Source organism: Rousettus aegyptiacus, unplaced genomic scaffold (assembly GCF_014176215.1).
Source record: "Rousettus aegyptiacus isolate mRouAeg1 unplaced genomic scaffold, mRouAeg1.p scaffold_m13_p_3, whole genome shotgun sequence".
Taxonomy (NCBI): domain Eukaryota; kingdom Metazoa; phylum Chordata; class Mammalia; order Chiroptera; family Pteropodidae; genus Rousettus; species Rousettus aegyptiacus.
The window spans coordinates 172321966-172343495 of NW_023416306.1; the positions used below are offsets into that span (position 1 = coordinate 172321966).

Here is a 21530-nt window from a genome sequence, read left to right on the forward strand (position 1 = left end):
CCGCTCCCAGGCCTGCTCTCCCGCCCCACGCGGCCGCCCATCCTGCCTGTCCGCACCCCCTGGGCCTGCCCAGCTCCTTCTGCACAGCTCGGCTGTCACCTCTCTGCGACACCTCCTCAAGGGCTCTAGATCAAGGTGGGATGCTGGCCCTCACCTTCCTCAGGGGTTGGACAGTTAACCGAAGTCACAGCCTGGCTCCCAGGACCCACATAACCCCTCAAACACGCTCTGCACAGGGAGGCGGGACCCTGAGCCCCACCACCCTGGCCCAGAGCACCACGCATGCGACAGACGAGGCAGAGATTCTGCTGTACAGAGGTCAATATATGTAAAGTGCTGGATACAACGCTCTGAAAAATAGTATTCTCCAAAAATCCAGTGCCCAGGGTGCCCGCGGGCTAGCCCTTGCCCGTGAGGTCCAGCGGCTGCAGGAAGGGCGGCAGCGGCAGCTCGTCCAGGGCCTCGGGGAAGCGGCTGGGCGAAATGGCGGTGACCAGCACCTGCATGGCGCACGCAAAGAGTGAGGGCGGCGCCAGGCCTGCCAGCCACTGAAACTTGTCCTCGCCCAGCAGCCGCTGCCAGCGCGGCTGGTCACCGAGCAGCTCACGGCGGGCTGAATGGGTGGCACCCGCAGGCGTGTACAGCGCCAGCAGGTCTAGCAGCAGCAGGCGGCGCTGGCGGGATTCCCCGGGCGTGGCCGGCGTCGCGGAGGCAGGGGCGGCCCCGGAGTCACGGCCCAACTGGCGAAGCAGCAGCTCGAGTGGCGTGAGGCCTCCGCCGTCACGCAAGCCCGGCGAGGCGCCGTGGCCGAGCAGCAAAAAGAGGCACTCGGGGCGCGCCAGCTCGCAGGCCACGTGCAGTGACGTGCCGCCACCCTCCACGCGGCTGCAGCCGCGCCGGTCGAGCAGGCGCGCGCGCTCCTCGGCCGGGAAGTCTCGCACGGTGCTCAGGATGCGGCGCAGGATGCCCACGCGGTTGTAGCGCACGGCCAGCGCCACGTGCGGCCCGGGCGCGGCGCAGCAGCGGAAGCCGGGGCTGGGCGGCGCGAGCGCGCGGCGCGGGAACGTGGCCAGCAGGTAGTGCGCGTAGGCCTGGTGGTCGTGCACGAGCGCGTAGAGCAGCGCCTCGGACGGCGAGTAGGCGGTGGCGCGCCCGCGCTCGTCCCAGTGGAAGGCCTCGCTGGCGCGCATGTCCTCGAGCAGCCACACAGGAAGCAGGTCGCGAACCGCCTGGTAGAAGGCAAACGACGACTTGCGGCACTGCTTCTGCGCCCGCGAGCGCGCCGCGCCCGCGCCCTCAGGGCCGCCGTCTGCACTACCCCCAGGCCGCCGCGCGTCCCACGGCATGCTGGCGAGGGGCACCTCCCGGTCTCAGGGCATGAGCCTGGCAGCCGACCACCTGCACCTGCCAGCGAAGAAGACCAAGGTGAGGGCTGGGGGCTATCAGCATGGGCCCGACCCCTGCCGAGCTCAACCTGGGAACCCCTCCCACAGCCCCACCCGTCAGTCCATAAGGAGCTGTACCTGCTTCCAGCCTCCAAACGGCCGGCCGGCCGGTCACGCCTCACAGCTGCCTTGTCTCCTAGACCCTGAGCCGCCTCCCACACCCTGATCTAGCTGTCTCCGATCTCCCTGAAATTCCCTCGTTCCCTGGCTGGCACCTCTGCTGGAGATGACCTTCCCTGCCTCTGCCCTCACGACCCCATCCACTGAAACCTCACCCCCCCACACACACACCCACTCCAGCCCAGGCCCAGTGGAAGGGCTTCTGCTCCCACCTGGGCCAGACGCACCTAACCCCGAATACAGAAAAGGCCAGGTGGGAGGGGAGGAAAGCTACGCCCACATCTCAAGCTGGACCAAACCCTTTCAGCCGCCTCAGCTCCCTGCCCACTGGTTCGCGGCCTCTACAGTCTCGCCCGTGGCCAGACAGGCACAGCGTGCTAGACTCAGACCCACCTGTTCCTGACCCGCGGTCACCTCCTCCTGCAGACGTGGGTGTGTCACTTTCCTTCTCTGAGCTTCACCTTCCTCATCTGTGAGAACGGAAGAGGGGGATGCGAGCTGTGAGCCCCAGCAGGGTGAATCTTGGGGTGGCGGAGGGCGGGACTCTAGCCTTTCATCCAAACATGGTGTTCGCTGCATTTCCGCGCCCCTAGTTCCTGGGAGACTGGAGCGTGGAATCACCCTAGAGACCGGTGTGCACCACACTTTCCAGTCTGCAAACCCCCTCAAGTTTGGCCACCTCTCCTCCCAACTACAAGATGAAGCAGAAATGTCATCCTTTTTCCAGCAAGAGACAAGCTTCTTGTCCGATATTGGTCAGCAAGTCATGGTAGAGCCAGGCCTAGAACCCAGATCTCCTGCCCTCCCATTTGGGCTGGTTCCAGATGAGGGGGTGTCCAACCCACAAGGAGCCCACCTTGAGCCCCGACCTTGCCCTCTGAGCCCCGAGTCCCAACCCGAACCCTGGCCTCTGACCCCAGCCCAAAGCACCCACTGCTTTCTCTCCAGCATAAGTCCTTGGTCACAAAGCGCCTTGGTCAGCGGACAGGTTGCGTGCCCAAACACTGGGTAACTAAGTTACCGAGATGGGCACGGTGGGGGTGGCTGCAAGACTAGAGCCGCGCCCCAGGTGTACCCTGTGTGGACACCCGTGGGGCGCCGGGCAGGTTATGTAAAGTTGGGCCGCCCCACGTCACTGAGCCGTGGCTCGGTGCATGGGGGGTTGGGCCGGCGAGGGCAGGGCGGCGCGTCCCGGGCCGCCCGCCAGCCCCACCCGGTCTCCTCCCGGCGGCACCACGGACCTCGGATCGCGGGGGGCGAGGCCAGGGTGTTTGCGGGCCGGTTCCCCGCTCAGTGAACGCTGCACCTGCGTGTGCGTGTGCCCAGGGACGCGAGGGGGGCGGCGGCCAGGAGGCAGCGCCCGGGGCGGGGGCCACGAGCCGGGGGAGGGGGACTCACCGTGGGGGACCGCGGGGCCGCGGGCCTGGCGTCCCCGCCCCCGCCGCGGGCCGAGAGCGCGCCTTGTCTCCGCCGGTGGGCGCGGAGGCGGAGGTCCCAGGACCCGCGGACGCGAGGGCCCCGCCGCCGCCCGCGCCCGCCGCAGCCGCGCTCTGAGCCGCCGAAGCCCGACCGCTGGGCGGCGGTGCGAGCGCCCGCGGCGGGCGGGCGAGCGGGCGGCGGGCGGCGGGCGGCGCAGTGCGGCCGCGGCCGGGCAGGACCGCGGGTCGCTCCGCCGCCGCCATTGGCCCGCGCTGCCGGCCCCCGTCGCCGCCCATTGGCCGTCGCGCTGCACCATTGTTACGTCACCTGCCGGAGGGCGGGGCCCCCAGCGGGAGCCGCGGAAAAGTTCGGAGAAACTTGAGGGTGCGCGGGGGCGGGGCTCCCGGAAACCCGAGCCGCAGGAGGGACGGCTCCGGTCGCCTGGTCCCCGGCCGCGGTGCCGCCACTCGGCGAGAGTCCGGGCGCGCACGTAGGTGCCCCGGGTCCGTCGGCCGTGACTTTCCTCGTCACCCTACGAGTCGTATTCCAGGTCCCCTTTGCACTGACCCTCTGTGACCTTGGGAGATACTGCCTGTACTTGGAGGCGTCAAGAGGCAGGAACTGTGACCCCTGAAGGCCCGGACCGCGTTCTGCCCGGCCGGGCTTGGCGCATCGGGGCCCGGCTCTCGGCTGACTCCCCCGGGAATGGACGAGTGGATGCAAAGAGCAATTCGTGAGCGCCTGCTGCAGGCCAGGCTCTGTGCTAAGCACACCTGTTTCACGCGATTTTCACAATCGGTAGTGCTAGGAATTATGACGACCCAATTCCCATGCCAGTAAATCGGGGCTCACAGGGAAGTGGCCTCCAAGTGAGGAGCAGCCGGCAGGGAAGCCAGGTGCTTCCCCTGCTTTATTGCAGACCTTTGCCGTGGCCGGGGCCCCAGCCACCCCAGCCTCGCCACACAGGGTTCAAGGTTTGAAGCCCGAGGCGTGTACACCAGAGGTCATGCTGAGACGCCACCGGATAACCCGGGAAGAGCTGCCCCACCTCAGGGCAGTGTGGCCTGGCAGGGTGATACCACGCCTCCTGGGGGGGGGGGTGACAACCACCAGACTAATAGAACTAGGTCATAGGCCAGGAGCGGGAGTCCGGCTCTGCCCCTCCTGGCCGCAGTCTTCATTGATCCCCGTTTCTAGGATTCAGCTTCCCTCCAGTTTGTCCCAGCTGCACCATTCAGGACGTCTCTGAGTATGATTGGGGGGCCAAGTAAGTGGCGGTCTTGGGTCGACACTGGCCTTTGGGGCCCCAAGCCCCAGAAAGCATCCTCGTGCCCCCAGCGAACAGCCTTGGCTCCAGGCAGCAGCCACCCTGCGCCCTGGTCCCCATCCTGCCATTGGAGGGCTGGAGCTGAGACCGCACACCGCAGTCACAGATGCCAGCGGGTCGAGGGCGCCAGGGCAGCCGCCGCAGGCGCCCGGGGTGTGCCGCTGGCCTGGGGCAGGCCTCTCTCTGCCCCTCAATGCCCTCCCCCGCCCCCTCCCACTTGCCCTCCCTGCCGGGGTTCCCGAAGGCCTCTTTCCGAAAGTCAAATCGCACTCCATTTCTCTACTGCTCGCAAGCTTGCCGTGGACGTGGTCGTAGCCAGGGGCGGAAAGGCAGTCTTGGCCTGGGCACAGCTGGAGCGAAGGTCCGGGAGTGACAGAGAGAGGCTACAAAGGTCAGTCAGGATGGGCCGAGCCACACAGAGCAAAGGGCTTGGCTTTGTCCTGAGGACATGGAGCCAGAGGGGGTTTGGAAGTCAGTGAATTATTTCAAGCAAACAAAAGTAAGAATGAGCGTCTGGGAGCCTGTGATCCAGGCCGCGTGCCCGTCCCGCCCCGCGCCCGGCCCTGGGCCTTGTCCGCCTTGGCGGCTGGCGCCGCCGTGCGCTGTCATGGCACCCTCAGCCCTCGCTCTCAGCAGCTTGCCTTCTGTCCCTAGGTCCTCTGGGGTACGTGCCGCTCTGCATCATGCATCCTCTCTGCCGAAGCCGCCTGCTGGTGAAAACTGTCCCCTGGCCCTGGCAAGCGCGGCCTCCCAGCCCTGCTGTGAGCACCCCTGCCCACCTCCTCAGGGGCCGTGTGAGGTCTCTGGGGCCGGGGAGGCGGCGCGGGGTGGACGCGCCCCCCACAGCAGCTTCATGTGCCAGGAGGCTGGCTCTGGATGGGGTGAAGGGGGTATGAGGGGGCAGGGGACCTCAGGGAGGGAGGGGTGACTGGGGGTGGGCGCTGAGGAGCTGCTGGGGTGAGGGGAGGAGGAGAAGGGCTCAATCCCCACAGAAACTAAGGAAGCCTTCGGGGCGGGTGGTGGGGGGCGCCTGCCAGGCCCTGCCACGGACATGGGCAGACGGTGCTCACCAGCACAGCTTTCTAGCTGTGGGTTTGACCTTTGACCCTGTCATGCTCCTGCTGGGACCAGACCTAACACACACTGCCCTCTATGTTGGGAGAGCTGGTCCCGCTTGGGCAGGTGTCTGTGTGTGCCCAGGGAGAGAGGTGGGTCAGTGTGGTCAGGACATGGGGCGGGGGCAGGGCTACAGGTACAGAAGGACCCTGCGGGCCAGTGCCAGGACGCCGGGGAGCCGAGGAGTGACGTGGGCCGGCTTAGGGTTTCTCTGGGGTGGCATGGAGGTCACCAGAGAGAGGCAGTTGAATTCTGTGTGGATTCGGACCAACCGGGGTGAGTAGAGAGGGAGAGAACAGTCTAGAAAACCTTGTAGGTTAGGCTGAGCCTGGAAGGGTGGGTGGGGGAATCCCTAGGAGCCGCACTGGGGGGCCCCCGGCTGGTGGTAACGGCTGGTCACGGCAGAACCGGCAGAAACGGCATTGGAAGCAGGACGCTAGGAGTGGGAGGGGAGAGGCGTGGGGGCCGGGTCGGGGCCCCTGCAGCAAGGGGGGCAGGGGCCCCAGGAGTCAAAAAGGCACCGGGTTTCCAGAAGCCACCGTGTCCCAAGGAGGAGGGAGTGGCCAGCCGGGACAGGTGCCACCGCCGCGCCAGAGGATTTGGCTACTTGTAGGTCACAGTTCCCTCTACAAAGGTCACAGGGAGGAGAAGCCTCTTTGGAAAGGGTTGAGCAGAGAAGGGGCGGAGGAGGGGGAGGAAGCTGTATGGGGGGAGCAGAGGGGAGAGCGGGAGCCTAGGTGGGGTCACAGTGCCAGAGTGGAAATACCACATGAGCGTGCGTGTGAGCATGCAGCTTGTGCACGCGAGTGTGTGCACGCAGGTGCGTGTGTGTCCGTGTGCTGGCGGTGCGCTGTGTATGCAGTCGTGTTGCACATGTGTGTGTATGTGCTCGTGTGTGCAGCACACTGATGGACCATAACGCTGATAATTCAGGAAGGACCCGTTGGAGCAATGACCTTGAGGAGGCCCGGGGGCGGGGGGGGGGGGCTGCCACACCTGGAGGGAAGCCCTAACCCCAGGGTATGGACAGTTCTTCTTGGGCAGATGGCGTGTTGGGCACAGAGGCAGGAAAGGAGACAGGTAAAGGTAAGTCTAAGAAGTTTATTCTGATGGCTTCTGTTTTCAAGGTCATCACAGAGTGAGAAGGGAGAGGAGAAGGGGGTTTGAAGAGAGGGTTCACTGGCCACATGGAGATCCTCCCTGGCCCGAGCCCCAGCTGCCCCTGCAAGGCCCTCAGAACCTATCAGCAGAGCAGTGGGCGGCGGCAGATGGCCTGGCCCGGAGCACAGTTCAGGACGTGGGCTGCAGGCAGAGGGGGGAGGATGCGAGCTTCCTGGGGAGGTGGCCGGCACCAGGCGTGGTCTGTTCCAATCAGCTGCTCACCAGCTGTGCAACTTAGGCTGGGTCACCCCACCTGTCTGAGCTCCAGTCTCTTATCAAATGAGTCAGGTGGATTTTCAGATCTCAAAAGGAAGAGGACCCAGGGGGTGGGACTGGGCAAGGCCAGTATGGGAAGTGGGCAGGACCAGCTGAGAGGGTGGGGACATCCACCCTCCCCCACCTCCCCAGGGGCACCCTCCTTGTTGTCCCACGCCAAAGCCCGTCTGGCCTCTGGGGGTCTGTACCACAGGCACTTGCTTCCAAGGGGGGCTGGGCTTGTTCCCACGTGCGCTTGGATTCCAGCTCTGCCACCAAACTCCGCATCCCATCTAACTGGTCTTTCAAGGCTCAGCTTGAAATGCTAGGTCAGACCGAAGACAATACAACCAAGTGAACATTGTGACATCCTGGGAGCAGAAGAGTCCCACGTACATAGCCAAGGAGTGACATTCAGAATGGATAGGGAGCTCTTGCAACCCAGTTGGAACGATTAACGGAGGGAAATGGGCAAGGGGTCCTAACAGGAGACTCACGCGCTGGCCGGTAAACACAGGAAGACATTCCTCTTTGTAAGTGTCTGCAAATGTCCAACCTCTCGCTTTGCCTGTTGGCTCAAACCAAGGAGACGGATAGAGCCTGTGCTGGGAACCAGGCCCTCCCAGGTAGGGCATCTTGGAAGGCCCCGCCAGCAGGGACAGTGCTTGTGCGCTCGGGTGGAGCACTTTCTTCTCTAGGCTTCATCCCAGATGAGTACTTTGCCCAAATGTCGAGTTCCAAGCACGATGCTCACTGCTACGACTTTCATTCGCTTGCCTAATCCTTTAAAGTTTTATCAAAGAATTCAGCCTTCATTTTATATCGATGTATTTCATAGTTAAACCTGTGAAGAGAAAGTAGGGGACTATCAAATACCAAGGAAGTAGGATCATGCTATGTTTTCCAAATGGAAACAAAGCCACCTGGGTGACCATCCGGAGGGGACGCTGAACACAGCCATGGTGCACCGCTGCTGGCCCCGCTGCTGGCCTCGCGCTCTGCCTGGGCTTGAGGAGAGGACTGTGGGTAAGCCTGGAGCCCAGGGACCAGCTCCCTCACAAGCCCCAGACCGCCCCACCGCAGTGAGACAGTCTCCACGGCACCTCTGCGTCCTTGTAAGATCCCCCGATCCACCTGTGCCCGGCGACTGAGGCTGTCTCAGTCGGTAAATTCTCTTTTTGGCTTAGACCAGGTGGAACAGGGGTCCATCCCTTTGCAAAAGTCCTGACTCATTAGAATATCTACCTGGGACAGTCCCTGACAGCCTGGCAGAATTATAGGTGTGTCCTCTCCATTCCCAAGAAGTCCTGGTTTAGGAAGTAGAGCGCATGACTAACACCCATACCAGGTATCATGCAGCCACAGGCAAGGACAAACAGGTGGAATGTCCTCACCTGTCAGGCAGAGGTAAGGATGACACCTGCCCCAGAGAGCCATCTGAGGAGTTCTCATGGGGCACAGTTGCGCCTGCCACAGATGCAGCCTCAATGCCTGAGCTGCTGAGATTTTTAAATATTTCAACATGAAAATGTTTAAAAAAAAAAAAAACACACATATTGTTTTAAAAATACTGGAAGCCACACACTCACCTGTTGATGGCAGTGTCCCCTGGGGGGAGAGCGCAGAGAGGAGGAAGGGACCTTTAAGTTTATTCTTTGTACCTTCCATGTGGTTCGACTCTTTCGCAAGGGACACATCTTCAAATATCATTTGTGTAATTAAGCTTTTAAAGAGGCAGGTCCCACTGGCAAAACACTGTCTCACAGCCACTACCTCACTGACTTGCCGAGCGAGGTAGGTCGGATTGTCAGCCCACTTTACAGGTATGGAAATTGAGGCTCAGGGAAGAGACGCCTTTGCCCACAGAGGTGGAACCTATAAGCTTCATCCTGTCCCAAGAAGGGAAGGCTTGGCTTTCATGAGTTCCTAACCTTCTGAGCTTTCAGGCGGCTTTGTGCAAAGCCAATGCAACCGGTGGTTCCCCTACCCAGAAGCTTCTGCAGCTCACAAGATGTGGGGGCTCAGAAGCAGGTTGGGATGGTGGGTCCTTCCATCCCTGGACAGGGGAGTCACGTGGTCAGCTGACACTTCTGAGCAGCTTTGCTCATCAATTCATTCTGCAGACAGGCCCCTCCCTGGAGCCTCTTCTGAGGGCCAGAGGTGAGTGGGCAGGGAGGCTTCCAGGAGGAGGAGGCTCCCTGGGATGAGGAGTCACCTGCACTGCTCAAATCATCGGCCAAGTCCTGAAGGCTCTGTGTCCAAATGCCCTGCCCCTGCCCGTCCTACTAATCCATCCCCCCTCCCAGGTCCAGGCTGCCTGGGACTCAGCCCCCTGCAGGCCGAGGGGCCCCATCAGGACCAAGGCAGCTCGCCCCCTCTTCTGCTCAGAGCCCTCCCTGACACCTTGCTCTGCCTGAAGGCCGGACCTTCACATCCCACCAGGGACCTTGGCCTCCGTGTTCTGTCACAGGGTCCTTTGCACACTGTCGTCTCTGCCAGTGCCTGGAAGTCTTCATGGCCTCATTTCAGGAGTCGCCTGGCTAAAGGAGCTCCCCCAGCCTCTCTGGGCCCCTGGCACAGTGTAGTGCACTCCTGGGGGTTTCTCCTCTGTCAGCCCACCAGGCGGGGCCCCCGTCCCTGGGGCAGGGTAAGAGTTGCTCCACAAATGCTGATGACTAAGTGGAGAAGGCGCTGGTCCGGGCTTGCTGGGTGGGGGAGCAGGCAGCGGGAGGAGCCTGGCAGGCCCGGTCAGCCTGGGGAGCATGGGCAGGTGCCAGAGGCAGCGGTGCCGTGGGGGGCTGGGAGCAGGAAGTTCATGATTCATCCTGGCTGTACCAGAGTCCTCCCCACCAGGAGCCCTGAACACAATGCAGGGACTCAACAGTGGCCCAGCCCAGGTCCCCGACTCCCAGCACAGAAGCCTGCTGGACACAGACCTGGCCCCTCCCTACAGAGGCCAGCCCTGGCGCCTGGGGGCCTTGGAAGCTGGCGGGAGCAGGAAGTAGGGCAGGGAGGGCCAGGCTCGCCTTCTCCCTGACCCTCCCAGCACATGGGCACTGGATTCCTGCCTGGCTGTGTGACCTTGAGCAGGGTCACTGCCCTCCCAGGAGTGGGAAGGGTCCCAAGGCGCTGGGCTCAGGTGAAAGGGCTTTTGGCCCCGGGGCTGACCCACTCTGCACCAGGTGTGGCCCCTCTGTGCTCAAGCCTCTGGGGGCCCTGAGAAAGCAGCAGCACCCCCTTACTGGCCAGGGGGACACAGACAGCCCAGGTGGACAGAGCCAAGGGCAGCCCCCGAACTCGTCTGCACCTCCCCCCTTATTTTCCACTGACCCCTATGGTAAATAGTTGTGGCGTGTAGTGGAATGAGTCAGAAGGGGAAACTGAGGCTGGAGGGCCGGTCCTGGCCCAGGTCACACAGCTGACGGCCCTAATGATACCAAGTGGCCCTGTGCGGCGGCTGCACAGGAATAGTCCCCCTTCCCATGACCCCTGCGTCCTCACAACCACTTTCGGGTGACGCGAGGGGAAACTGAGGTTCGGGAAGGCGGAGCCACTTGGCAAAGGGGCGGAAGCAGGTGTGGGGGATGGACGGGAAGTTGACTCAGTTTATGAGACCCATCGGGGTCCAGGGCTTGGACATGGGGGTTCCTTTACCAGACCCCACCGAGTTACCTAGGCCGGAGCTTGTGTGGGCTCATCGGCGCAGGGGACCAGAGCTGCAAGCGGCGTCCGGTCCCGCCCCAACCGGCCCCCACAGCCCAGCGCGGGCCGACACCGCCCCCTGGCGGCCGCGCGCGTCATCGCGGCCGCAGCCAGTCACCAGGCCCGGAGAGCGCAAGGAGCCAGGACGCCCCAGGCGCGGGGGGCCCCGGGCTTGGGTGTCCACGCACGAACCCCACCCCGTTCGCCGCTCGCCAGGTGGCCTCTGCAGGCCCCCTTTCCACTCTGGGTCTCAGTCCCGGCCACCCCAGGCCTGTGGCCACTCGGCCACCTCCTAGAGCTGCTCGGACCCCGCTTTCCACCCCCTAGGGTTAGCAGACCCTGTTTCTCCTCGTGGGCGGGGCCCGGGTCCCATCGGCCAATCAGAAGTCCCGGGGAGAGGCAGCGCGGGGCAGATTGCCCCAACGGGTGGGCGCGAGAAGCCGGTTTCCTCCCTACGCCTCGGCATCTCCGGGTGCCCTCCTCCCGGAAGGCCTCGGACCCCGCTGGGCGCAGGGCGGCCCTCCCAGAGCGCAGGAGGCCGAGGGGTGCTTCAGCCTCCTGGTCTTTGATGTACGACCGCCGCCCCTGAGCCCCCATCAGGAGACAGCCTCAAGGCCCCCGACCCCGCCTCTGCCCTGCCACGGCCTGCAGGCCACAGTGGCCCCCGCTGACACCTCTGCAGAGCCCCACCTACCCGCTGGTGACACCCTTGCACCGGCTAATCCCTCCGCCTAGAATGCCGTCCACCCAGCCGAGCCTCATGCAGGAGACCTGCCCGAGCCTCCCCAGGGGCCGCCCTGACCCCGCCGCCAGCCCTTCCTTCGCCTCCCCAGGTGCATATTTATGAGGCCCCTGAGGGCCGCCCAGCCCGGGGTTTAACAGACCCCGGTCCATTTTACAAACGCAGGCTCTGAGATCAAAGCGGTCTGAGGAGCCGGTCACAGGGCGCACCGCTGGGAAGTGGCCGGGTGGGAACCTAACCTTCCCATGGGACCCGCTGCTGCACCACCCCCTAGAGTCCCTGCGTCCCAAGCTTATTCTCTGCTCCCAGGGACAACCCACCCCCACGAGCCTTGCGTAGCCCACTGAGGGTCCACTGCTGTCTGGATGGGGGATCGGGGCTCCCTGGGGAAGAAGCCACCCCTCACTCTGCACACGCGGTCCAAGGGTGATCTGAGGTGCTGGAGCACCGGAGGAACCTGCCACGCTCACTCAAGTCCTAAGCTTCCCAGGTGGCCACTGGAGGGAGCAGCGGACCGGTGAGGCGAAACTAGGCCTGGGCGGGGCTTCTTGGTCCAGGGAGGAGGACTGGGCGAACTGCCCGCCTCCAAGGCAATGGACAGGAAGCCCGCAAGGCGGGGTCCGGGTTGCAGTTAGGCCAATGAACCCTGAGAGATAAATGAGACTTTGTATCAGCTCTTTACAGCTATGGAGAAAACCCAGGGCAGTGGCTCCAAACAGCAATGATCTCTTATTTCTTACTGTTCTCTGGCTTGACTGGACAATTCTGCTTCATGTTTTGCCAGCCGAGATCATTTATGGAGCAGCCCATAGCTGGAGGCTCAAGTGGGGTGGAATGCCGAAGTGGCTTCGCTCGCATGGCCGCAGTCGGTAGCTGTCAGCTGGGAGCTCAGCTGGCCGCCAGCCTGGGATGTCGCCCCAGGTGCTTTGGCCTCTCCACGTGGCCGACTTGGGCTTCCCCGCAGCACAGCAGCCAGGGTACAACAAGAGCAAGGACCCGGATGCAAGAGCTGACCAAACGTCTACTGCCGTCAATTACACTTGCTGATATTTTGTTGACCAGAACAAGTGAATCAACGTGGAGTGAGACCTCACAACGGCATGACTGCCGGGAAGCGTGGTTCGCTGGGGGCCACCGACGATCCAGCTAACCGCAAAGGGAAAGGAACGAAGACAGAGCCATAACAATGAAGGAAGGTTTCTGAAGGAGAAAGGGCTCGGCCGAAGAGGGGCTGGGAACTCTGTTCCCCTCCTGCTGCACATCTTGGGGCCGGCGAAGGATGAGGATAACCAACCACTAAGTCAAAATAGAAACAGAAAACGTCCGATCGGAGGTGAGTGCCCTTTGGACAATAAAGACAGGGTGATGCGGTATAGCGTTGGGACATGAGGGGTGGGTGGGGCGGCTGCTTTAGACGAGGTGACTAGGGAAGACTTCTTGGAGGAGGTGACGTTTGGGCTGAGCTCTAACCAACAGGAGAAGACAGGCTCGGGGAGAGCAGGGGACGGTGAATCGCAGGCAGAGGGACCAGCGAAAGCAAAGCCCCCGACATGGGGATGAACTTGACACGTGAAGATTAGTGAGAAGACCAGGAGCGGCAGGAGTGGAGCGGGCAAGGGGCCCGGGTGGGCAGGGCCAGATCGTGTTGTCGTGTTGGGCCTTGTTGACCTGGACGAGCGGCCTGGACCTTCCTCCAAGTGCAGTGCAGAGCCCACCCCCCCCCCGAGGAACAACACGACCCCATCCGACGACGCACGTGGGATCGGCGCCCGCCGTATGCCAGGCACTGCTCCAGGCGCTCGGCGCTCGGCGCACAAAGCTGAGACGACGTCCCTGCCCTCGCGGAGTGTGATCCGATTTGGGAATTAAAAACAAACAAACAATAACAACAACAACAACAAAAACACTGCTGAAAGGGAACAAAGTGGGGCGAAAAAAGGACAAAAGCGGGGTGCTTGAGTGGACGGAGAAGAAACTGAGGAGGTGGAACTATGAAGCCTAGGGAGGGGGGGGTGACAGCCAAAAGGGAGACTCAAGATGAGCTTGGGAGACACTCTTCATGACCTGGGGTTAGGTAAGGGGGTCTGAGATATTTCTTCATTAAAGGAAAACATTGATAAATTGGACTTTATCAAAATTAAAAGCATCTGCACCTCAAAACATACCACTGATAAAATGAAACGATAAGCCACGGAGATGAACTTTTGGTAAATCGCATATCTAGAAGGTCTCGAGAGTTCTTTGAACTAATAAGAGACGCTATCAACTTTGGAAATGGGCAAAAGATTTGAACAGACACTTCACCAAAGGAGATACGCAGACGGCCAATAAGCCCGTGAAGAGATGGCCATCTGAGTCATTAGGGAAATGCAAGTTAGGACAATGAGCTGCTACTGCACACGTGCCAGAATGTGTGAAGCAAAGGACTGGCCACAGGAGCGTTGACAAGGGTGCGGTGACCGCACCTCTCATCCCTGCGGGCGGCGGGGTGCAATGGTGCCACCTCTGTGGAGAACGTTCTGGCAGTTCACCGTGTGCACGCAGAGTGATTCCCCTGCTGGGCATCCGCACAAAGACCCGCACACGAACGTTCAAGGTTCGTAGCAGCCTTGGCCACACGGCGAGGAAGTGCGTCCCCGTGTGCGCCGACCGGCGGCCACGGCGGTGCTCTGGGGCGCATCCGGACGTGGAGGCTTCCTCGGCTATAGAAGGGAATAACTACCGTCACGGGCCACAGCACCGATGACCCTCGGAACGATGGTGCCACGAAGAGGAAACCAGACACACCACCGGTCAACGAGAATGCCCTGGACACTTAACATCGGGTGCAGAGGGCAGATCTCAGGACGTGTTCTTAAACAATAAAATACATTAAAAAAAAAAAGAAAGAAAAGAAATGCAACATGGAAGACTACGTGCGGCACGAATCCATCACAGGAAGTACGCAGAAAAGACGTCTACTGTCTACGGGCGGGCGGGGAGAGTGGGCCGGCGGCGGCCCGGCCAGGGCCGGGAGCAGGCACCAGCTGCAGAGGCACCGGCTGCAGAGGCACCGGCTGCAGAGGCACCAGCGCCCTGGGGGTTGGTTGCACAACTGTGTAAATTTACTCAAAAGCATCGAGTTGTATGCGTACAACAGGGATTTCATGGTATACAAACTCTACGTCAATGAAACTCTTGAAAAGAAGAGGAAGGCTCAGGCCTCAGAGCCGGAGTGCTGCCCTGAGCCTCCGGGGGTTCAGCCCCGAGCCCTGGGGGCCTGTGTAGTGTCACAGAGTCCCTTAGGTCAGGAACCCCAGCTGGGTGGGAGCCCTCGGGGTACTTTCTGAGTTGTTTACAGAAAACTTCATGACGAAGTAAGGCGTGTTTTGGAGAAATGCTCCAAACTAGAAGTTCGGCCCCTGAGTCTAAATTCTCCTGAACTGGGGAAATCAGTTTCCTTCCAATAACAAGCTCCAGGCCCAGGGGAGGCCCCACCCAGCTGCAGGGGAGAAGCAGGCAATTAGCACAGGGCAATTAGGGGCCTCCTGTGCTGGGGCGGGTGGGCCTCCCCCCCCCCGCCCCCCCGCAGACACTTCAGGCGGGGAGGTCCCCTGGGGGAGGTAGACAGCGTGGAGGGGCAGGCAGCACACTGGGCCCACTCCCGCCCCTCCGCCCCCCAGCACCGGCGGACTCCCTGAGCACCCAGAGCCCCAGGCCCCGTTAGGACAATCGTTGCTGGCAGGTCTCAGCCCCGGGACAGCACTGCTCCTCCACCACACCTCCCACCCCTGGTCATCGTCAGGTTTGGGGTTCAGAGGGCAGTCGGCTCAGACCTTGACCTTCACCTTCCGGTCTGCTCAGGGTCTACCAGGCCCCCTTCCTGCAGCCCCCATTGGATCAACAGCAGGCATTATTAAGTCTGCGGATGCCCAGGCCCCACCCTGGACAAGCCACCAGGGCTGGGAAGCTGAGGGCAGTGTGGACCACAGGGAGAACTGCAGGCCCCAGGAGGCCCCACGTGAATTCCCCCCACCACTGACCGGACAGGCATGGACACTTGACCAAGGAGACCTCATCCATAACTGACCTATCAGGGGTGGCCGGTGAAAGCGGAGCCAATCAGATGCCTCCTCGGGGTCTGGACCCAAATGGGACTCAGAGGGACACGTGGGGCCGCGCCCTTGGTGGCTACGCGGAGGCCGAGGGCGTCGGGGAGGCAGGATGGGGGTTGGGGGGGGTTGCTGGGCATGGCCTCCGCTTGACCCAGCTCCGGCTTCCTCAAACTCAAATCGTAGGAGCGGCCAGCGGTGCCTTCGCCCTGTGGGCACGCCCCTCCGCTGTCAACCTTGGATGTTTGTCATTAAATCACTCAGGTCACTTAAGCCACACCCTGAGCATGCATGTCTGCGAGGCGTGGTGTGTTACTAGTTTGCTCTAATATATGTTAAAGTTTATTCGCCACCATTAAAACCACGTTCCTCGTCTGCGCCCTCCAGTTCACAGCAGCATCGTCCACAGCAGCCGAAAGGTGGGGAAAACCCGGGCGCGCATCGGCGGGCGAATGGGCGAACCGGCCGTGTGTTCGCGCCGTGCCCCGGCGTTCGGCCTCCAAAGGGAAGGAGGTCCTGGCACCTGCCACGACGCGGCTGACCCTGGAGGACGTCGCGCGAAGCGAAACGAGCCAGTCACGAAAGGACACATTCCGTACGACTCCACTTATTTGAGTTCCCTGGGGTCGTCACGTTCATAGGGGCGGACGGCGGAATTGTCACCGGAGCGTGGGCTCCTCTCCGGCACGTCATCCAGGTTCTGGGCGTCTCGAGCAGAGAACTGAGCGAGACACCGGAATACAGCAGGAAAGGAAAGCTTTCTGAGAAGGGAAGGGCCACTTCCAGACGTGGGAGCGGGCCTGAGCCAGAGACGAGGCTCAGAGGGCCTGGTAACAAAGCCTATCTGCTGTGGGTGGTTACTTTTCTGAGAGGGGTGGGCTTCCTTGATTGACAGCTAAGATTGACAAGACTCAGTGATTCATCATTTGCTTTCTGCGCATGTTCATTCCCAGAATTCGGTTTGTTATAATGATATTAATGAACTTCCGAGCATATGCATCATATTATAATGTGGTATAATGAGGCTCAGGTGAGTTGAAGGTCATTGGGGTCGCCATTGCACAGGTGCGAGCCACTGGCTTAAACTGGTACCAAAGTCTCTGTTCACTTGTTTCTTTCTATGAGTTACTTTTAGCCTAAAAATGCCTTCTGGCTTGCTTAATTGTGGGTGGATTAGGGCGGGCCCCTTCTAGGATAGGATGACCTCAGTGTCTTTGCAGGCAGACCCGAAACCCCGAACCAACTTTCCTGCCTAATCCTTTTCTAAGAGCCATGAACCCCCCTCTTATTGGTATGGACGTCGAGGGACAAGAGGTCCCTTCTGTATCTGCTCCCTGCTGAGAAGGGTCCTCGTCCCTGCCTATTGGGGTTTCATGGAGCTCTTTCCCTTTCTGCCTCAGTCAGGGTGGGGTCTTGGGTTTCCTGCTGAAGTGCCGCCTCAGTCCCTAGACAAGGAAAAGATACGAACTTGTTATTTAAATCATCTGTCTATTAATTTCTATTATTGATTTGCTTATAAAGCGAGTAAAGGGAAACAAGGTTGGTTAATATATTTCTTAAAGAGTAAAAAAGACTTTTGGTCTTAAAGTCCCCTCCCCTCCTGGTCTCTAAGGGCCCTGTCTGGCCTAACACCATTTCTGCTAACAATGGGCAGATGACCTTTATCAATAGCCAGAGGATCTGAGTCACCGGCTTCGGGGCAATTATTGAGATTTGAGGGAGGAGGTCTTTTTCCCAAAGAAAGGAGGAAAGAAAACTTAACTAGGTTTATTAAAAAGATTGAGAACCCTGCAAGAGATGTCCGGTATCAGAATGGTGGTGCCAGGGGCTGGGTTCGGGGACTGGAGTTAGGGATGGATGGGGACAGGCTTCTGGTTTTGCAAGATGGACAGTATTCTGTGGCTAGACGGTGAGGGTGGCACACTAATGAATATACTTAATGCCACTGAACTGCACCCTTAAAAATGGCTACGATGATCAATTTAATTTAATTAAAAAGCAAAATGCCGTCTACGGCCATGCTACTCTGAACAAGCCAGATCCTGTCTGATCTCAGAAGCTAAGCAGCATGGGGCCTGGTTAGTCCTTAGATGAGAGACCACCTAGGAAGACCAGGTGCTTTAGGCGTTAAAAATAAAAAAAATTAAGGGATTGTAAACTGACAAGGTCCTCGCAATCTGTAAGGTCAACCAAGGGCTGCCTCGCCTAAAAATTAATAAATAAATAAAACCCGAAATGCCTCCACATACGCAAGAGCTCATCCTGCACCAGGATGCCAACCACCCAGAGCCGACCAGGGCCAAGGTGCCAAGCCAGCATGGCCCCCGGGGCCAGGCTCGGCCTCCGCAGGCGGGTGAACTCGGGCGCTTCACTGGCCCGCAAAGAGAAAAGTCGGGAAAAGTAAGGCTCTGGCCTGAGAGAAGCCACAGCCCTAGGGAGAGGACTGAATGCGTGGGTGGGCCGGAGCCCCCTGGGGACAAGCCTCCCAGCAGGAGAGGAGCCCCGCCCAGAGGCCTCGCTGAGGCTCCTCCTCCCGGAAGCCCAGAGTGGGGGATGGGCACCGCTCACCGGCCTGGGTGACTCTGCTGTCCCGGCCTCCCCAGTCTGCCCAAACCGCCTCCAACGCGCGTGGTCTCCCTGAACAGAGGGAAGCGTGCCGGGGGACCCGCCTTAGGGTTCTCGGGGGCCTGCTCTGTGCCAGGGAAGAACACAGCGTCCCGACTACCGGGCCGCCCCACCCCTGTGCCCACACTGGGACGTGAAAGCGGAGAGGAAAGGGAGGCTCAGAGAGGTCAGGCGACGTGTCCAGGGTCACTCACCCGGGAGCGGCAGAGTCACAGCTGGAAACTGTCACTGACTGCAAAACTCACGCTCTCCTGAAACCACTTCCCGGCCGGAGTGTGAGCGCGTGTCCGTGTGGGGTGGGGAGTCGCAGTGGGCAGGGGCCGTGTGGGGTGGGGAGCCACGGTGGGCGGGACCCCAGGGGAGCAGCCACTGGATGAGCTTCCGGAGCATCGGCCTCGCTCACACACTGGGGGGACTGAACGAGTTCGTGAACCCGACTCGCCTCGCCGGCGCGTCTGGTGTTCAGGGAAGGCGCTCGGGGCCCGCGCGGCTTTTCCAATACACCAGGGGATTTTGTGCTGACGGCAGGTCCCACCGTCTGAGTCGCTGGCCTCCACGATTAAGGAAACTGGTGGGAAAGTTCAAGAAGGTTGTGTCCCACCTGCCACTCTGGAGACAAAGCCACCCGGTGACTGGCGACATCTCCCGATGACTCACTGAACGGAAGGACGGGTCCTCTGGAATGGGTCGACGAGGGTGTCGTCTGTGGCTAGGTCCCAGGGAGGGCAACATGGACGCCAGCCTCACCCCGGGGTCCTGTTGCTGTGTGAGCTCCGAGTCGCAGCAGTGTGGGAGGGAGGCAGGCGGGCGGGTGCCATGTGCCCGCTCTACAGAGGGCGAGCTGACGCCGGAGACGCCAAGGCCCCCACAGCACGGAGTGGAAGGCGGGGGCGGCGAGGGGCCTGGCGGGTGGACGCCGGCCCCAGCCCCTGGCTCCTCTGGGTCTGACCCTGATTCCGGCGGCCCGGCCATGGCCGGGTAGCATCTCAGAGAGACGAGGGACCTGCTGCTCCTCTCAGTGGTCCCCAGAGTGAGGAGGGCTTGGGAAGGGGCGTGGCTCCGCCTGGAGTCCCTGGAGCCTAGGATGCCTGGGGTGGCAGAGGGAAGCCACAGTTGTTTGTGCCTCCCGGGCTGGGTCACTGCGGTCTTCCATCAGTCTGACACCCAGGGGCCTGGGCCCGGCCCCCTGGGGGAATGGGGGGACACAAATGTGCTTCTGAGAACAGAGCCCTGGCAGACGCTCTGTGCACTCAGGGGCTTTGGGACCTGGGAGGGGGCTGAGCAGGTGGGGCTCCCGCCTCCTTCCTGTCAACTGGAGCTTCTTTCCAGGGGGTAAATGACTAAAAACCGTTTGAGGCCCCTACCCTTACCCCATGCACGAGTGTGGGGTCACGAACCCCAGGGACTGCTCTGCACCCAGGCCTCATTGTCCCTCATCAGGCCTCCTTAGAGAAGACCCCCTGGAGGGGGCAGAAGAGCATTGGCCTGAGCCTAACAGACCCAGCAGGAAACCCAAAATGATGGCGGTTTAGTCAAGATGGAAGCTGAGTTCTCTCTCATACTTGGGATGTTTGGCGGTGGCCAGGGCTTGTACGGCAAGCGGTGTCACAGTAGCAGGAATCTGGCTGCTTCTACTCTGTGGCTCTGGCACGCAGTTTTTATTTCCGAGGTCACCTTGTAGTCCACGATGGCGGCCGAAGCTCCTGCCATGACGCCTGCGTCCTGGCAGTAGGAGGAAGGAAGGGGAGTAGGGCGGGCAAGCCCCTTCAGGACCCTTCCCGACATCAAAGTCTGTTTCCATCCAGGTCAAAACAGTCACGTGGCCACAGCTAAGTGTAAGGGAGGCTGGGAAGTGTCTTAGTTCCGGGCAGTGATGGGACTGTCGGAGGTCCCATTCCCTTGGACCGCTGGAGGGGCAGGAGCCTGAGGTGAGCGATCTCTGTCCCAGCCACTGCCCAGCGTGGGCCCCTCCGCAAGCCCGCTCCCCTCTCTGAGCTCCTGCCGCGAACTGGGGGTGTGGGAAGACTGTCTCCACAGCCCCTCCCTGCCCTGGCACTTCGTGATCGTGACTGTGCAGCAGGGAGCCCAGGGAGGCCGAAACTCCGGATGCAAACTGCTCTTGTTTAAAAGTTGCCTGTGCCAAGGTTTACAGATTCTCTAGAGTGTAAAACTTGATTATTTGATTTTCAACTTGCAAACTGATTCACAGCCTGGAAGACCATGGGTGGGGGGGCGGGGCGTGGGGCAGCCGGGATGTGCCTGGGATCTAACCAAGAGCAACAGTCCTGCAGACAGAGACCGCGGGTGACAGGGGCCGCCCAGGGCCTCCTGAGACAGGAGGGACCCCGGGGGACGGACCTGATGCCAAGCGTCTCTATCAGAGACACAGAGGTGGCCGGGGGAGGGGACCAACACTGGAAATGGATGCGGGGCGTGTGGGGGGGACGAGGTCCCGGCAAAGAGGGACAGTGGGCAAGGAGGGCATCACCAGGAGCCGAGGGGACAAGGCAGGGAGGAAGGGGACCCCACAGTGCTTTTCGCAGAAGCCCTTCTGTGGGTTTCTTTCCCTAACCTCCTCCCACGTGTTACAGCGATCATAAATACCGAAGAGCTCTAAGAAAGCTGAAGTAATGAAAGTTTATTGCTCTGCTGGGATGGGGGCGGGGCGGGGGGCGTGCCCATGGAGCGAGAGTCACGAGGCCAGCAGGAAGGCGAAGGGGCCCTTGGGAACTGTGGGGGTCTGGCTACGACTCAAGCCTGGGAGGCAGTGAGTGAGGTGCCCGCAACCATGGGGTGCTACCCAGACTGCCAGGCACTTGGAGGGGCTCCTCCCACCTCCCTTCCTGTCCCTTTGGGCCCGCCTCCATGGTGGTCCCCAGGGTCGGGCAGCCTGGCAGCATGTCCCTATCACAGAGCAGAATTCCTCGTCTTCCTCCAGGCCTGAGCAAGCCCCACAAGTGCCTGGACTCATCAGGGTCTACGGAGTGACAGGCCACATGGAGCCTTCCCTTGAGCCCCTGCCCTCCAGTGGCCTGCCCACTCCCTGGGCCTTCCAAGATCCGGGGTGGGAGGGCTGGATCCCAAACCCTCACCCCACGGTGGACCTGGGTTTTGTAGAAAGTTCCAGATGTTTGAACACCAGTCTCTACACCCTCCAATTTGAAATTCTTGGGGCCACATTCCCAAGGCCACCAAGCTGACGGTGGATGGAGGGCTGCATGGGCTGGGCCTGGGGCCGGCCACATACCAGGCTGCCACTTCCCCAGTGCGATCTGGTCCTCACCACAGCCCTCAAGGTGGCGTTGTTCCCACTTTACAGGCTGGAGACTGAGGACCCGGGAGCTTGTGAAATGCCAGGGCTTGGCTGGTCCCCAGGTCATGTGTGGCACAGACCACTAGGCCCCAGGGTAGGGCTGTGCCAGGGCCCCAGCTGGCCAGAGCTGCCCCTCGGACTCAGACAACACCCCCCCCCCCCCGGGCCTGGCCCCAGCCACACTTGGGGCTCAGGAGGCTCTGTGGGATCCAGG

General features: G+C 61.3%; 1 protein-coding gene and 2 long non-coding RNA genes across 5 annotated transcripts; 1 reads left to right on the plus strand and 2 right to left on the minus strand.

The window, feature by feature from the left end:
- Positions 1 to 303: 303 nt before the first annotated feature.
- On the minus strand, positions 304 to 3170 carry ANKRD9 (ankyrin repeat domain 9). Of its 3 annotated transcripts, none has more exons than XM_016166026.2 (3): positions 2964 to 3170; positions 1959 to 2035; positions 304 to 1404 (listed from the first exon to the last, which is right to left on the minus strand). In XM_016166026.2, exon 3 carries the CDS (start codon positions 1344 to 1346, stop codon positions 399 to 401), a length of 948 nt encoding a protein of 315 aa, XP_016021512.2. In that variant the 5' UTR covers positions 1347 to 1404; positions 1959 to 2035; positions 2964 to 3170; the 3' UTR covers positions 304 to 398. The 3 variants fall into 3 exon arrangements, with proteins under 3 accessions (XP_016021512.2, XP_036073940.1, XP_036073939.1); XM_036218047.1 differs by lacking the exon at positions 2964 to 3170 and adding an exon at positions 2807 to 2831; XM_036218046.1 differs by lacking the exon at positions 2964 to 3170 and adding an exon at positions 2500 to 2705.
- Positions 3171 to 3466: 296 nt separating this feature from the next.
- Positions 3467 to 5167, plus strand: LOC107521387. The gene is made up of 3 exons (XR_001599547.2): positions 3467 to 4251; positions 4605 to 4702; positions 4966 to 5167. It is a non-coding gene; the product is annotated as an uncharacterized LOC107521387 (long non-coding RNA).
- A 1341-nt stretch (positions 5168 to 6508) lies between these two features.
- LOC118600389 lies at positions 6509 to 10696 on the minus strand. The gene is made up of 2 exons (XR_004950017.1): positions 8433 to 10696; positions 6509 to 7687 (listed from the first exon to the last, which is right to left on the minus strand). It is a non-coding gene; the product is annotated as an uncharacterized LOC118600389 (long non-coding RNA).
- Between the last annotated feature and the right edge of the window lie 10834 nt (positions 10697 to 21530).

Bases quoted from the DNA above. Each gene is read 5' to 3' on its own strand.
- ANKRD9 (XM_016166026.2), bottom strand. From the start codon at position 1,346: ATGCCGTGGGACGCGCGGCGGCCTGGGGGTAGTGCAGACGGCGGCCCT.